General features: G+C 60.6%; 1 protein-coding gene across 5 annotated transcripts in view; it reads left to right on the plus strand.

The window, feature by feature from the left end:
- DLGAP4 (DLG associated protein 4) overlaps positions 1-16,341 on the plus strand; it is a 156,555-nt gene that overhangs the window by 84,980 nt on the left and 55,234 nt on the right. For 3 of the 5 annotated variants that reach the window (XM_054274863.1, XM_054274862.1, XM_054274864.1), the window contains 2 exons: positions 8,852-9,869; positions 10,393-10,446. In XM_054274863.1, the coding sequence (XP_054130838.1) occupies positions 8,919-9,869; positions 10,393-10,446 (1,005 nt within the window). In that variant the 5' untranslated portion in view covers positions 8,852-8,918. The remainder of the gene's footprint in view (positions 1-8,851; positions 9,870-10,392; positions 10,447-16,341) is intronic. The other 2 variants (XM_054274865.1, XM_054274866.1) reach the window with 1 other exon arrangement.

The following is a 16,341-nucleotide window of genomic DNA, read 5'->3' on the forward strand; positions in this document are numbered from 1 at the left end:
GTGGTCCTGGGGTGGCTTTGGGGATGGTCACAGGGTAGATTTGGGGATGGCCCTAGGGTGACTTTGGGGGTGGCCCCAAAGTGGCTTTGGGATGGCTCCAGAGTGGCTTTGGGGATGATCCTGGCGTGGCTTTGGGATGGCCCCAGGTTGGTTTTGAGGATAGCCCCAGAGTGGCTCTGGGGTGGCCCCAGAGTGGCTTTGGGATGGCCCCGGGGTGGCTTTGGGGATGGTCACAGGGTAGATTTGGGGATGGCCATGGGGTGCCTTTGGGATGCCCCAGGTGCCTTTGGCACTCCCAAGGGCCCGGGGGGCACAGCCCCGGCTCTGTGTGTGCCCAAGGGCAGTGGAGCTCCTGCAGGGGCAGCCTGGGGCAGGGAAGCTGGAGGGTGATTCAATGACAGCCCTCCCTCTGTCTCCTGGCGGATCCTGCGCCACGCCCCACAGAATAAAGTTATGAAATGTGCTGCCCATTGCCATGGTAACGGCACGCCTCCGCCTGACCCACTTTGAGACAAAGGAAATGTTCCGAGCTCCGAGCTCTGCGCACGGGCCCAGCCCGGCCCCGCAGGGAGGGCACAGGGAGCTGCTGCCTCTTCCTCCTGCTCATCTTCACCCTGGGACCCTCAGGCTACAGGAGCTGCTTTGTGGGAGGCACTGAGCAAAGCCGGTGCCAAGAGCATCTCCAGCTGCATCCCAAACGCAGGCAGGGCCCTGCCTGGCCTCGTGTGCAGATTTAGGGAGTGAGAACCTCTGGCCTGGAGCACAGGAGGGTCCTTGCTCAGCTGGTGGTGCAGCAGTGACAGCCACAGCCTTTCAGAGCATCCTGTAACAACTCTGCCACACTCATTGAGGGCAAGGAGGTAGAGAATCGTGGAGTGAGCTGAGCTGGAAGGGACCCACAGGGATCATCGATCCAACTCTGACCCTGCACAGCCACCCCAACAGTCCCAGCCTGTGCCTGGCAACGCTGGCCAAACACTCCTTGGGGAGCAGCCTCGGGGCCGTGCCCATTCCCTGGGGAGCCTGGGCAGTGCCAGCACCCTCTGGATGAGGAACCTTTCCCTGATCTCCAGCCCTGGCCCAGCTCCAGCCCTTCCCTGTCCTGTCACTGGTCACACAGAGCAGAGCTCAGCACCCTCCCCCAGTGCAGACTCCCATGAAGTTTGACCTGTCTCCTCTCCAGGCTGAAGTTCCTCCCCCTCAGCGTGGTCTTTGTGCCCTGGGAGGGGCACTGGGCCGTGGCCCTGGGGATGCTGGTGGCTCTGGCAGCACAGAGAGGCAGGAGGGCTCAGATGGGGCCTGGGCAGGCTGCCAGCACGGGAGGCCAAGCAGAGTCTCTGCCTTGCCTGGGTCCAAGTTCTCAGTGCAAGGCTGGACACCTCCACCCTGGGAGCCAGGACAGAAGCAGCTCAAGGGCAGCCGTGGTCAGGGCTTTGCATTGAGGGCTTTGCATCCCACACTCGCTCCATGGGGGCTGTGCAGACACCCCCTCACCCCCTCCAGACCCCTTGAGCACCACTGGCCAGAACAGGTCAGCTTTGGGCCAGGATGTTCTCATTAGCTGCTCTTCCAGCCACGGTGGAACATGCCCCATGTGGTCAGCAGCCTGTGCCCCGAGTGCTCTGCAAGGCAGCAGAGGCTGCAGGTGGGGTTCAAAGGCAACAATCCAGCTCCTGCCCTGGTCCTTCCCCTCCAGCCACCTCATCAGCTGTCCTGCTCCCTTCCTGAAAATTCCCTTTCTTATCTGTCTCATTTGTCTCATTTGACCTACTTAATGCTTTGCATTTCCTGATTCAGAGCAAATCCCGTCTCACGGAGAACTTTGAGAAACTTCTATTTAGGGACAGACAAATAGGTTGCAGAATTTCTGAGGTTTTGTTCCCTGGAGAGTTGCTTATATTACCAGTGACATCTGCATGGAAATAAGTTCTCTGTCTCTCTCAGGAGTTCATCTGCTCCTCCAGCTTAGACAACACCTGAAGTCAAAAATCTTTGGCATATCACAGCCTTTGACTTTCACAGCATTTTGTTTTGCTGGTAGATTAAAAAAAAGCAAATAAACAATCAAAAAAAAACCACAACCAAAAAAAAAAAAAGAGGTAGCAATTAGAGTTCTTAAGATAAATTACTCTTTGTCATTTTGGGATGGTGCCAGTCAGATCCCATCCCTCTCATCACCCCAGCTGGCACCAGTGGGCAGAGACAACCTTGGCCTGAAGAACAAGCAGGAGACCACTGGTGTTCAGCTGTCATGGGGCCTCAGGAGCTGTGTGTAGATGCCTCATTGAAAGGGCACCAGCCATGTATTCCCACATGAGGAGGGATGTGGGGAAATCCTTCCCCAGGGAGGCAGCTGAGGGATCAGACTGCTGAGCCCAGGCTGGCACTGTCTGCATTTCCCTGCCTGGCAGGGTGAGGATGGGCAGGGTGAGCCCTGGACCCCCTCAGGCACTGGGCAGCCCCACTGAGGACTCCCTGTCCCCTAAGCAGGGACCCCAGAAGGTGACACACTGGGCTCGCTGGAAGCCGCTGTCCCCTCCATTGCTGTGCTTGGCTCCCTGGTGGCACTGTCACCGTGGGTGGCACTGACTCCTCTCAGGAGCCCCTGCCTCCATCAGGACGGGCACTGCTCTCTGCTGCCCATCCCTGGGCACGGCTCTGCCCAGCATCCCGGCAGCAGCGTGGCGGGAGGGGGCTCTGTTGTGTAAGGAATTGTTCCAGCTATTTTTATCGGCCACGATCAGATTGTGAACTCTGAATCATCATTAATGCAGGGCTCTGGCAGGCAGCACATCCACATCCAGAGCTCCTGCTAATTCAGGGAACGCTGGGCTCGGCGTGGGCAGGCCCACGTCACCTGCAGCACAGCCCGCAGATCCTTGCAGCAGGAGAGGGAGGCATTTTCCCCTGCAGGTGGCAAATCACCTCCCCGGATTGCAGCCGTGTTTATCGTGCTGCTGGCTCCAGGTACAAAAGGCATCTCTGTGTGTGAAGCCAGCCTGGATGGCTGGGCTGGGATGTGCAGCCCTGGGGGAGCTGATGGGCAGAGGGCAGGACGGGCTGACCCCAAGGGTGCCCTCAGCCCCATCAGCCCGGGCTGGCCTCCTGCTGGAGGATGTGTGCTCTGGGCAGACCCTTTCACAGGCTGCTGCATCTCCTGAGCATCACCCCAGTGGCTCCCAGCCCTTTCTGACCAGCCCTGCCTCAGTAGTACACAGAACCAGAGAACCAGAGAATTCTGGAATGGTTTGGGTAGGAAGGGACCTTGAAGCCACCCAGTCCCACCCCCTGCCATGGCAGGGACACCTCCCACTGTCCCAGGCTGCTCCAAGCCCCATCCAGCCTGGCCTTGGGCACTGCCAGGGATCCAGGGGCAGCCACAGCTGCTCTGGGCACCCTGTGCCAGGGCCTCAGCTCCACGTGGAGAGCTCTTCAAGTGCCCTTTTCTGGGCCAAGGCATCACCCAGCCGTGGCTGCATCAGCAGAGTGGGGTGGCCAGGGAGGGGACAGGGAGTCCTTGTGTGGCACGTGTGTGCCAAGGGCAGGGGCAGAGGCAGCAGGGAGGCAGCACAGAGCTGCTCTGGAGGGTGAAATGAGCCCCAGCCCAGCACTCCCTGGTGCTGCAGGAGCCCTGTAACACAGAGGGCACCCCAGTCACAGGTGCACCCCCGCCACAGCCCATACACCTGGGCAGCCACCATGTGTCACACATAGCGCTGTGTCACACACAGCACCCTGTCACACACGGCACTTTGTCACACACGGCACTGTCACACACGGCACTGTCACACACCCCTGTGTCACACACAGAGCACTGTGTCACACACACAGCGCTGTGTCACACACACCCCTGTGTCACACACAGCAATGTGTCACACACAGCACTGTCACACACAGCACTGTGCCACACACACGGCACTGTCACACACAGCACTGTGTCACACACACCCCTGTGTCACACACAGCAGTGTCACACACAGCACTGTCACACACAGCACTGTGCCACGCACACGGCACTGTCACACACACCCCTGTGTCACACACAGCACTGTCACACACAGCACTGTGCCACACACACCCCACAGCCACACAGAGCTGGATGTGCCCCCATGGAACCAGTGAGGTTGGAAAAGGCCTCTCTGGTGTCTGACCATTGACCCAGCACTGCCACCTCCACCACCACACCGTGTCCCCAAGTGCCACAGCCACACACCTGTGGAACACTTCTGGCTACAGTCCCAACGTGCACATACAAGGAGCAGAAATGTGGGTGAGTGTGGTGTGCTCTCAGAGCTGCCTGGGATCTGGCAGGCTTGCTGAGAAGGACTGAGCCCTGCCCAGGGCCTCTGCCATGGCTTGGGCTGGCAAACGCCAGCCAGCCGCAAAGAGAGATCCTGGGGCAGAGGGGAGCAGAGAGCAGTGGGGTGAGGCTGTGAGAGGGCAGGGAGTCTGCCCCATTCTCTGCCTTCCCAGTACCCTCAGGTAAGCTGGTCTAAGGTGGATTTGCAACACTGAAGACAATAGAAATAGAGCAGCATGCCCTGAAAGCCATGTGCACCCCAGGAGCTGAGGAGGGGCCATGGTGGGCAGTGGCATTGCCCAATTCCCCCGTGGTGCAGGGCCCCAGCACAGAAGCTGATCACAGCCTGTGGTGCCTGGAGACCCATCCCTGGACGTGTCCAGGGCCAGGTTGTTGGGGCTTGGAGCAACCTTCCAGCTCTAGTGCAAAGTGTCCCTGCCCATGACAGGGCGGGGGACTGGATGGACTTTAAGGTCCCCCCACCCCAAACCCCTCAGGAATTCTGTTCTGTGGTTCCAGGCCCTGCCTGGTGTCTGGAGCTGCTGGAGGTGCTGGGGTTGGGTGCAGCCCACCCAAATGTGCAGGCTGTGAACCAGGCCCAAGGAGCTGCCTCTGGCTGGGCTCTGGTGCACACAAAAGTGCCATAAATCAGCTCAGGTCAGGCCAGTGCATCCCCTCTGAGCATCAGCAAAGCCACTGGGAAGAGCAAGGGCAGTCCTGAGGGGAACAGAGGTAATGGGGTGAAACCAGTCCCTTCCATGGGCTCAGGGGTCCTGTCCTGGCCCTGGCAGCCCCTGCTGGGACCCTCTGCTGGACAGGTCTTCTCCTGCAGTGACCCTGGTGTCCCCTCTGTGGTGCAGGGCTGACCACCCCTGCTGGGGTGCCTGCCTCAGGGCAGGGTGACACAGCAGGGACACTGGAGACAGCCCCTGACAGTCTGTGAGCTGCAGGATCTTGGATTTGGGAGATTTCATTTCAAGCTTTTTCCATTCTTCCAAATATAAAAGATGGGGGGGAAGATCTTGCTGGACTTTTGCCTTCCCTGTCCCCATGTCTCAACAAAGTGCCAAGTATTGCAGAGAGTGATTGAAATGTAGGAAAACAGTTTAGTCCATCTTAGAGCGAGGCCAGCTGCCAGAGGAGGCAGCAAAGACACCATGGTGGGCACTGGGACGTGCCCCCAGCAGGGATGCACATCACACCTCCCCTGCTGCCAAGGGAAGGGATCCTGGGGCAGGACAGGCTGCAGGATCAGCATCTGGAACAGGCAGGACAGGCTGCAGAATCACACCTGGAGCAGGACAGGCTGCAGGATCACACCTGGGGCAGGCAGGACAGGACAGGCTGCAGGATCACACCTGGAGCAGGGCAGGACAGGCTGCAGGGTCACACCTGGAGCAGGGCAGGACAGGCTGCAGGGTCACACCTGGAGCAGGCAGGACAGGCTGCAGGATCACACCTGGAGCAGGGCAGGACAGGCTGCAGGGTCACACCTGGAGCAGGCAGGACAGGCTGCAGGATCATACCTGGAGCAAGGCAGGACAGGCTGCAGGGTCACACCTGGAGCAGGCAGGACAGGCTGCAGGATCACACCTGGGGCAGCCCCACAGCAGAAGGGAGCACTAAACTCTGCCACACAGCAGTGAGTGCCCACCCTTGGCAGGGGAAAACCAGTCTGGGAGAGAGGCAGCTCCCTACCCTCCCCTGCTCCCACCTTCCCACCCTTTCTGCTCCTGCCCCTCCAAAACCTTCTCTTCTCTCCTTTCCCACTCATCCCCAGCCCCTCAGGGTTTCCTCCCTGCCCCTCTGCCTCTCCAGCACCTGGAGCCAGCCCGGCCCTGGCCCTTCTGCTCCTCCTGTGCACACCAGAACTTCACTGCATGCATTGATCGGCATTACTTCATTCCATTTCATGTCCCCACTTCCTTTGATTCCTAAGGCAGTTTGGGTTTATCTCAAAATCACTGAGTCCAGCAAGCACAAGGCAGTCATGGGCTGCCTTAGGAGGAGATTCCTGCTTCAAATATCACCTGCTCTCAGAAGGCAAAGATCTATTTACTGTCAATATCCAGAGCCATCCCTTTGTAATCAAATCAGGTGTGGAGTCTCCTCAGGGTTCCTGTGGTGGTTCCTGTGAGCCTGGTTCCACAGCATCCCTCAGAGCAGGAGGGCCCTGGGCACAAGGGAAGGATTTCACTGGGATTTACTGGGGGAAGGAGGGGAGGGAGAGTGGCTGTGGCAGGCAGAGCTGAGCCTGGGTGGTGTTCAGGGAGGATTTGAGCTTCTGCCTCCTGCAGGGCTTCTCTCCAAGGTGTGCAGGTGGAGCTTGGCCATCCAAAGCCATCTGGAATTCAGATCAATAGCTCAGCCTGGAGCCTGTCCTACACCCCATCCTTCCCTCCTGCCTGGAGGGTTCCTCTGGGAACATCACGTGAGGCTCTCTGTGGGCACTGTGGGTGCCAGCTGGCACAGCCTGAGCCTCCCTGCTGGCACCCCCAGCCAGCACCACCCCACATCCACCAGCCCAGTGGGTCCCATGGGCAGGGGGCTCCAGGGGGCTGGTGCTGCTGGAGAGCACAGCGGGAATTAGGATTGCACCCACAGGGACCAGAAGCAGCTGGGCCCCAGTCAAGGCTAAGGCTGCATTTGGTGTTTGGGCAGACAGTTCAGGTTTGGTGTCAACACTTCCCAGCTCAGGCCATGTCCGAATCCCCAAAATGCCAGGGCACTGTCTGTGTGGGGGAGAGGGGCCAATCTTCACTCCAGAGCAGCACAGCCCATCAGGGGCAGGGGACAGCTTGGAGCTGGAGGAAAGGAGCAGCTCAGCAGGAGGAAAGGAGCAGCCATGGGGCAGGGGCTGGGGCAGGAGCAGCCCCATGGCCCTGGGATGCCCAGGGAGCAGTGCTGGGGAGTTACCAGGGGTGCAGGAGCAGTGGGCAGTGCCCAGGGCTCTGAGGTCAGCCTGGGCAGGAGCCTCAGAGCAGGCTCAGGGGAGGGGGACTGGGGTCTCCATTGATGGGATGGGAAGCCCAGGCTGTTCTCACTGCAGCTCTACAAAGCCCAGCTTGGCTCTGCCAACCCACTGGGAGTGACGGAGTTAAATGGAGACTGCAAAGCCCATCAAGCCATGGACTAAATTCCACTTATTTTTCTTTTCGTGCTTCCAAACAATTATTTAAAGCTCTGGCTGCTTTTCATTATTAATGCATTTTTCCCTGAGTGAGGAAGACAAGCCTGTGGATTCCTGCCACCCTGCAGTGGTCACTCCACTCCCCCACGCCTTTGCTGGCCTGGCTGCATGTGGGGGACAAGTTCCTGGAGACTGGAGACCCATTCATGGCTGAAAGGGAGAAGGCAGGAGCACAGACTGCCACCTGTGCTCCTCACAGGGACATACCCTCTGCATCTGTTAAAAGTCACTCTCTCTTTGTTGAGCAACACTCAAACTAAACCAAAAAGGAACTAAGAAACTAAACTAAAATGTAACAGGAAATAAGAGTTCATTTATACACTCTGTGATTTTAAGTAGGTTTTGAGTATGGAAAATCAACTTATTGATTGACAGCTCAACACATATAAATGTTCATTGATCTTTCTTTTAAGCAAACCCAAAAGGTTTGTCATTTTTCCCTGTACAACACAGTAAAGATGAGGATCCCTCTGAACCAAGCAGGATGGGGCAAGACCACTGGGGAGATGTTCAGTGAGGATCCCTCAGGGGATCCCTGTGTCCCAGCTGCCTTTCCACCACCCACAGGGATTCTGTACCTGCTGAAAGGAAGGGACCAACCCCAGCCCCTCACTGTGGCAGCGGGGACAGAGGGGCTGGCTGGGACGGTGGCACAGGTGACACAGCTCCCCAGGAGTGGCGCAGCCCAGCAGGAATAATTGTCTGAGCAGCCAACAGCTTCTCAGGTCAGGCTCTGAGTGCTCAGAAACACCTCAGCTCTTATGGAGCTACTGACACACTGTGCTCCAGGGCAGAACCTGCCAGGAAGGCAGCACTGGCTGCAGAGGAGGTGTTTGCCATGGTGTCGCATCAGCACAGCTGTGGGAGCTGTGCCAGCCCTGGGATCCATCCCCTGGGAACACCTGGGAACACCCTGCAAAGCTGGGCTGCTCGGCTCCACACTGGCTGGGCTCAGCAGGACCTGCTGGGCTCTGACAGCAGGCTTTGCTCCCAGCTGAGCAGATGGACAGAGCAGGGCCCTGCTGGCAGTGCCTCTGTCACGCTGTCCAATGCCATGTGCAGCAGCAGAGCAGCAGCAGCAGTGTGGTTGAGCAGCCTGTGGCTGGGCACTGAGGCACACGAGCGCTGCAGCTGCAGTGGGAACGTGAATCTTCCCCCTCCTCTGCTGGGCCCTGCTCTCTCCAGCCCCTGGCCCCACACCCCTGCCCCTCCCCTCCTGCCTCTGCCATCCTGCTTCTCTCCCTTGTCCCTTAACCGTGGTGGCATTTGGTTTCAGAGGGGGATAGGGATGTGCCCCTAGTGAGGAGTGGGCTGCCAGAGGGGTTCACAGTGCTCTCTCAACATCTGGTCTCTTCCTCCAGCTGCAAGGAGGTCTGCGAGGGCTCTGCCACACCGTCCCTGAGCCATGGTCTAGGAAGCACCGGGACCATGAAGGGCTTAGGAGACAACAGAAGCCGCCATCTCTCCGAAAACCTGGACTCCCCTCAAGACTCTCTTTATGCCCCCCAGGACAGGAACCCTTATCTCCTCAGCCCCACCGACTCCTTCACCATGGATCCCCGATTCCCAGCCCAGAACACTGTCCACGGCGACTGTCTCCTGCCGCTCAACAACCAGATCTCCAACAGCAGCACCTTCCCCCGCATCCATTACAACTCCCACTTCGAGGTCCCGGATGAAAACCCTTTTCCGAGCCATGCCCAAGCCACAAAGATCAACCGCCTGCCTGCCAACCTCCTCGACCAGTTTGAGAAGCAGCTGCCCATCCACAGGGACGGCTTCAGCACGCTGCAGTTCCAGCGCAGCGACGCCAAGCACCGCAGCGAGAGCCCGGGCCGCATCCGGCACCTGGTGCACTCCGTGCAGAAGCTCTTCGCCAAGTCCCAGTCCCTGGAGGGCCCCGCCAAGGGCAACGTGAACGGGAAGAAGGGGGCAGATGACACCAAGCAAAACCGGAGGAGCAAGAGCAAGGACCGGGCCAAGACCTCCGAGCCCAAGCGCAGGACCAGGTCCAACATCTCGGGCTGGTGGAGCTCCGATGACAACCTGGACAGCGACACCTGCAGCTACCGCAACCCCATGGGGCTGATGACGCTGGGCCGGCAGCCCGACCACAGCCAGCCAAAGTACTTCATGCACGCCTACAACACCATCAGCGAGCACATGCTGAAATCCTCCAAGAGCAATAACGACCTCAAGGTCACCCCTTGCACCAATATCCCCATCAACAACGACTCCAACTACATCAAGCGGGGCTCCTGGTCCACGCTGACACTCAGCCATGCCCGGGAGGTGTGCCAGAAGGCCTCCGCCACCATTGACAAAGCCTTGCTCAAATCCAAGTCCTGCCACCAGGACCTGGCCTACCACTACCTGCAGGTGGGTGCCATGGGGCAATCCAGGGTGCTCCGTGCAGGGAGAGCACGGGAGCTCAGGGACATCCTCTCGGTGGGCACCCGTGTGACCTTATCCAACATCTCCAGATGGTTCAGCTGCCACCTCAGGTCACACTGCCAGGAGAGGGCTGGGGAGGGCCCTGGGAACAGACTCTACTCCTCCTGTGGGGACACTGATGCTAATGGGGTCCATCTCCCACAGCTGTCCCAGCATGTCCCTGTGAAGGGGACATGCCACCCCACCTCCTCTGCCGGGTGTGACCCCACTCCCTGCAGGCCTCCCACGTGTCCCCTCTGCCTGCCCAGGCCCTGCAGGTGCTGGGGGCACTCCTGGGCAGGTGGGGACATAGCTGCCCCATGTGGCCGTTTCCCCTGAGTGCCCACATGGCCAGGAACACTCAGGGACCACGTCTCACCAGGCACAATCCCCAGGCCCCCCGGAGCCCCTTGTGCCCGAAGGTCAGCAGCCCTGACTAACGCTCCCCCCTTATCTCCGCGCATCCCAGGACGCGCCCGCGTGCCCGGCCAGCCCTGCCCTGCCCAGCTTCCCCGGAGCACTGGTAGGAGCCCAGCGGGCAGGGTGGGCACAGGGCAGTGCCAGCCCCGCTTGCATGGCCTGCATGGCTGATGCTGCTTTGAAACCCTGGCACCTGCAGCTCCAGTTCTGCAGCAGCTCCGAAAGCAGCGCTGGAGCAACGTGAACCTGGTTGTGCCCTAGAGAGGAATGAAGGCAAATAAGCCAGGCCTGGGTGGGGGTAGGAGGGGACCAGCCTGTGCATGTAAATCTCTAGCATCCTTTTAATGCAGAGGTGCCAGGGGCTTCCCTGGCTGTGCCCAGCCAGGTTAGAGGCTTTAAAAACTGATGAATTATTGAAGCACACTCAGCTTCCAATACCTCGCTGGCCATGGCTGCAAATCAAATTTCCAAGGGACTGAACTGACTGCATCAGGAACACCAGCAGGGAAAATGATCTTGGCCTGGTTTCTTTTTCTTTCCCCCGCTCCTTCCCGTTAAGCATTTGAGGTTCAAGAGCTGCAGGCAAGCAGCCGTTCCCTCAGGCTGCGGCACCGAGCCCAGCAGGCCGCCCCACAGCCCTGGGCCCGGGGTGCAGGGCTGCCCCGCTCCTTCCCCCCATGTAATGCCTCCGTTTCTCGACAGCCTGCCGCAGGGCTGTGGGCACAGCTGGGCGGCACGGGCCTGGCCAGCAGCTGGGCAGCGCCACCGCTCGGCTGGGAGGACACGGCCGCCCCGCAGGGCCGGGACCCGCGGCCCCTCAGCCCCGCGCCGACCGACGCAGGCAGCGCCCAGGTAGGGATCTGTTCGGAGCAGGAGCTTCTGCCCAGCTCCTCCTGCTCTGATCCTCCTGGCACCGCTGGCCAGGGGCTCAGCCTGCGCCACCGGACTCGGAGCGGGCAGGGAGCGGCCAACAGCCACGAGTGGTGTGGCAGGAGGGACACAGGGGACACCAGGGTGTGACCAACATCCCCAGTGCTGGGGCAGGCTCTGTGCTCGGTTCACCACCAGGACCTCGGGCACCCAGTCCCAAAACCACGGTGCCTGGTGCCCCCACACAAGCTGACAGGGCACAGGTGCTTGGGCTCACCTTGTCCCCAGGTGTCCCATGCCAGCCCCAAAGATCAGGACACAGGGCTCAGGGACCTCACGGGAGGATGGGGCCATTGTATCCCAGCCCCTCCTTGGCACAGGAGAGGCAATGGAGAAGTCACCTCTGGAGCCTGTGTGTGGGGAATGTCCTTCTGCAAGGCCACATGTCCCCTGTCACACCTGGGGACAGGGTGAGCAACAGCAAGGATCTGCTTTCCCAGTGCCTGGGGGACACAGGGCCCTGCCCTGCTGCAGAGGGGGCTGCTGCCAGGCAGAAATGCCCAGTGGGTGCCAGAGGTGCAGGGACACAAGGGAGGGCAGGAATGGGATGGGGACAAACAGGACAGCCCAGCCTCCAAGGCAATTCACCTCTCCTGCCCCATTTGAAAGGTCCTTTGGGGGTATTTTGGGGATTCATCAGCAACTGTTGGGGGTCCATGTGATGTTTCCAGGCCCTGGAAACATCCATAGCCAGATGTTGTGGCTTGTGATCGCCCAGCCCCAGGTCCAGCCCTGTCCCATCAGGGTAGGGAACTCTCAGATCAGTCCCTAGGATGACACAGCTCCATCCTTAGAGCACAGTCCCCAAGGAGGGTGGCTGTGCTTCACATCCCCAGTCCCCCTGTCCCCATGAGCCCCTTGGGCAGCTGAGAGTACAAGGAAAGAGGCTGAGGAGCTCCTTGGAGTGGGAGATACCCCAGGCAGGAGTGAGCAGGAGCTGTGGATCCACAGACAGCACCGAAGTGAGGCAGTGTGGTGGCTCAGAGGGGACAGTCACCATTGACCTGATGCATCATCCAGACCAGCCTCCCCATCCCCACCCACAGCCAGACCAACCCAGAGCTTCCTTAACCCCCAGGAGCCCTGAAAATAATTCATCATCCAGAGGGGATGGCCTGAGCAGTGCCAGTGCTGAGTGCTTCACGCCAGCCCCACCCAGCTGCTGTGGAGCAGGAGCACAGCCCAGGCCCTTCCCGAGGGTGCCCTGCCAGAGGGACAGCCTGGCTGCAGCTTGCTGCTCGAGGACATGGCTGAGCCCATGGGACAGCACAGGGGACAGGGAGCAGCGCTGTGCCCACAGCAGTGCAGCCTGTGCATGGCCCTGCAGCCCTGCAGCGCTCAGCAGGGCTTCTGTGCTGCATGTCCGTGTGTGCATGGCAGAGCTGGCACTTGTGTGATGGAAACTCTGTTTGCTCTTGCAGTCTCTTCCCCTGCCCTGCCCTGAGAGGAAGGAGTGCTGCAGCTCCTGCCAGAGCCCAGCAGGGCAGCTCCCCTTCCCCTTCCCCCTGCCCCCGCTCTGTCAGGGCTCCAGGGACTGGGGGTGCCCCAGGGGAACCTCCCCCGTGGCCCTTCCCTCATGGCAGGAGAGCAGCACAGGCAGACGGTGCTGCTGGCTGGGGACTGTGCAGCACCTGGTGACAGTGCAGTGTGATGGCAGCACCAGGTGACAGTGCAGCGTGGTGGCACACTCGGTGACAGTGCAGGGTGGTGGCAGCACCCAGTGACAGTGCAGTGTGGTGGCAGCACCCGGTGACACTGCAGTGTGATGGCAGCACCTGGTGACAGTGCAGTGTGGTGGCAGCACCTGGTGACAGTGCAGGGTGGTGGCAGCGCATGGTGACACTGCAGTGGTGGCAGCAGTGGAACCCAGCCCCAGGGGTGGACACATGCCTGGATCCCACACCCCTGCACCACATGGCACCACATGGACCACGACTGAGCACAAGGAACGACCCACATCCTGCAGCCCCATAAAGTCTCTGGACCTGGGCATCCTCTTGCTCCCCCTCCTTCCACAGCAGCCAAAGCACAACAGGCAGAGCCAAGGCCACACCTGGCAGAGCAGCAGGAAGGGCAGCAGGGCCCCACCAGCTGTGAGGAGCTGCTCTGTGCCCGGCCTGGGTGCCCTCACCCCACTTGGGCATGGCACAGTCTGTGCCCAGAGCCCCGCGTGTCACCTGCCAGGAGCTCTGCTGCCACTGAGGGGCTGCACTGGCCACTGGCAGGTCTGTCCTTGACCACAGCAGCCACTCTGGCTGTCACCCCATGGCAGAGCTGCACACTGCAGGACAGGCTCCTCACGTCCTCCTGCACAGAAGCACCCAGAGGACCCCAAACAGCGCCCAAAGGACCTGCACTGCTTTGGCAGGGCCCCCAGGGCACCTGCTTGTCCCTGCAGGTGTGACACTCGGGAATCACTTGTCCTGCTCTGTCCCACGGGAGCTGTGGCACCTGTAGACATGCTCCAAAGTGGGGCAGTGGATTCAAGGGTGTCCTCCTAAGCACCTTCCTTCCCTTGAGTGCTGAGCTGGGATGCAGAGCACCTTGAGGGCAGCTCTGTGCCCTGCTGCCTTGCCAAGGTACAGAACAGAGAAAGCAGGATTAAGTCACCTTGGTGGGGGCCAGGTGCCACTGGAACTGCCTTTGTGCTGCTGTGCCCAGGGAGCCCGAGGCCAGGGGGCAAATGCAGCAGCCATGGCAGAACTGAGCAGCCCCAGCCTGTGCCCTCAAGCAGTGGCAGCAGAGCAGCTGTGGGACCCTGAGGTCTGAGAGCCCCCACTGTCCTGGGCTGGGCTCAGCACCCCTCACTGCCCCACACCATCCAGCACCGGCCCTGCACAGGCTGGATGCCCTCTCCAGCACTTCTTGCCCCTCTCCAGCCCTTCCTGCCCCTCACCAGCCCCTCCTGCCCCTCACCAACCCTTCCTGCCCTCTCCAGCACTTCCTGCCCCTCTCCAGCCCCTCCTGCCCCTCTCCAGCCCTTCCTGCCCTCTCCAGCCCTTCCTGCCCCTCACCAGCCCCTCCTGCCCCTCACCAGCCCCTCCTGCCCCTCTCCAGCCCTTCCTGCCCTCTCCAGCCCTTCCTGCCCCTCACCAGCCCCTCCTGCCCTCTCCAGCCCTTCCTGCCCTCTCCAGCCCTTCCTGCCCTCACCAGCCCCTCCTGCCCTCTCCAGCCCTTCCTGCCCCTCACCAGCCCCTCCTGCCCTCTCCAGCCCCTCCTGCCCTCTCCAGCCCTTCCTGCCCTCACCAGCCCCTCCTGCCCCTCTCCAGCACCTCCTGCCCCTCTCCAGCCCTTCCTGCCCTCTCCAGCCCTTCCTGCCCCTCACCAGCCCCTCCTGCCCCTCACCAACCCTTCCTGCCCTCTCCAGCCCTTCCTGCCCTCACCAGCCCTTCCTGCCCCTCACCAGCCCTTCCTGCCCCTCTCCAGCCCTTCCTGCCCCTCACCAGCCCCATGCTGGCCCAGACCCCACAGGCAGGAGGTGCAGCTCAGCCTGAGAAGTCAGGCAGTAAAATGCAGTCTGCAGTCAGAGCTGACACCAAGGTGATCGATATAAAAGTGATTCTCAGGGTCCTTGTCTCCTCTGGAAAGGGTCAGAGCCAGGCATCCCAGTGGCCGGTGGGATCCTCCCCATGGCAGGACTCAGCTGGAGCCAGTGGGTCCCTCCTGGCCTCAAGGCCACCGGTACAGACAGAGGCAGCACTCCCACCCAGCAGGGAAAGGGTTCTCAGCTCCTGCATTTACCAGGACCTGAGATCTGACAGCCACAGCCCCTGAGCTGGACAGTGGGCTTGGCCTGGGAGGCATGGCCAGGCATAAAGATGGCAGGAGCAGAGTGGAAAGAGCTGGGAGATTCCACTGCAGCAGCAGTGAGCCCAGGGAGGCCTGGCCGGTGTGTGTGCCTCACGTGGGAGACTGGCTCCACTCGGGTCCCAGCTGGATCCCAAACACTGGATCAGCCCTGTCTCTGTTCCACTCCCCCAGGAATGTGGGTGCTGGGCCATGGGTGCACTCCAGGCAAGGGCCTGTCCCCAGAGCGGCCCCAGGGGTGGTTTGGGGTCTGTTCCAGAGTGGGCACACAGAGCAGGCTGGCAGGACACGGGCTGAGTCCCTTTGGGCAGGAACAAGCCCTCAGCTGTGAGCTGTGCATTGAGCCTGCACCTGGACACAGCCTGCAGACCTGAGCCTTACCTGGAGGTGCTCCAGCCCAGCAGCATCAGACACAGCCTCAGACTGGCTCTGGCTGCCAGGGAAGCCCTGCTGGGAGCAGGGATGGGAACAGGCACTGCAGGGCTGGCTCCTCACAGCTGCAGCACAGCCCTGTGTCCCCAGAGCACTGTGAGCTATGGCTGATCAGCCCCACGGCTCCCTGGGCAGCAGGGCACGTCCAGCAGCTCCATCCAGCAGAGCCAAGCTGGAATCTCTTGTGAGCACAGGCTGTGCTCAGCACAAGGGCTGGCACTGCTCCCCTTGGCATCCCAGCTGCTGCCCCAGTCTGGGCTGCCCTGGCACTGGGGTGGCATGGGCATGGCTGCAGCCTCACCTCTGGCCTGGCTGCTCCTTGTCCTCGAGGGCAGGACAAAGGCCAGCAGCAATCCAAGTGAGCCACAAAGCCAAGGCTTGCTCCTGAAACCTGGGCTGACCCATTTCTCTCCTGACTTGTCCCACACCACACGTGGCTCGTCCTGCTCACACCTGGGCACCTGGCTCTGCTTCTGGTCCCCCCCCACAGGATGGGCAGGGGGGTGGTGGCTGCTGTGGCTGCTCAGTGCTTCAGGCCTCCCGTGGCACCAACAGCTCACTCCTGGCTAGTGAGGGAACAAGAGACTGAGTCTGCTTTAAATTAATTGTGGAGTTGTCATCTTGCTTGGGTTAGAGTGCTTTTCATGCCTAAGGTGCCGCTCATCTCTCAGCAGAGAGGCCAGCACAAGGTCTGTGTGCCCAAGCTGCTCTAGAGGGACTTGTAAGAGCCTGACTTGGTTTCAGGAAGCAATTTCAGCCACTCAGAGTCACATTCAACTCAAAACCTTAAAGAGCCCATGAAGGCCTGGGCTCTGAGCCCCAAGCCTGC

Source organism: Melozone crissalis, unplaced genomic scaffold (genome assembly GCF_028551555.1).
Source record: "Melozone crissalis strain CALT ecotype California unplaced genomic scaffold, PUWL_Pcris_2 ptg000017l_1, whole genome shotgun sequence".
NCBI lineage: Eukaryota > Metazoa > Chordata > Aves > Passeriformes > Passerellidae > Melozone > Melozone crissalis.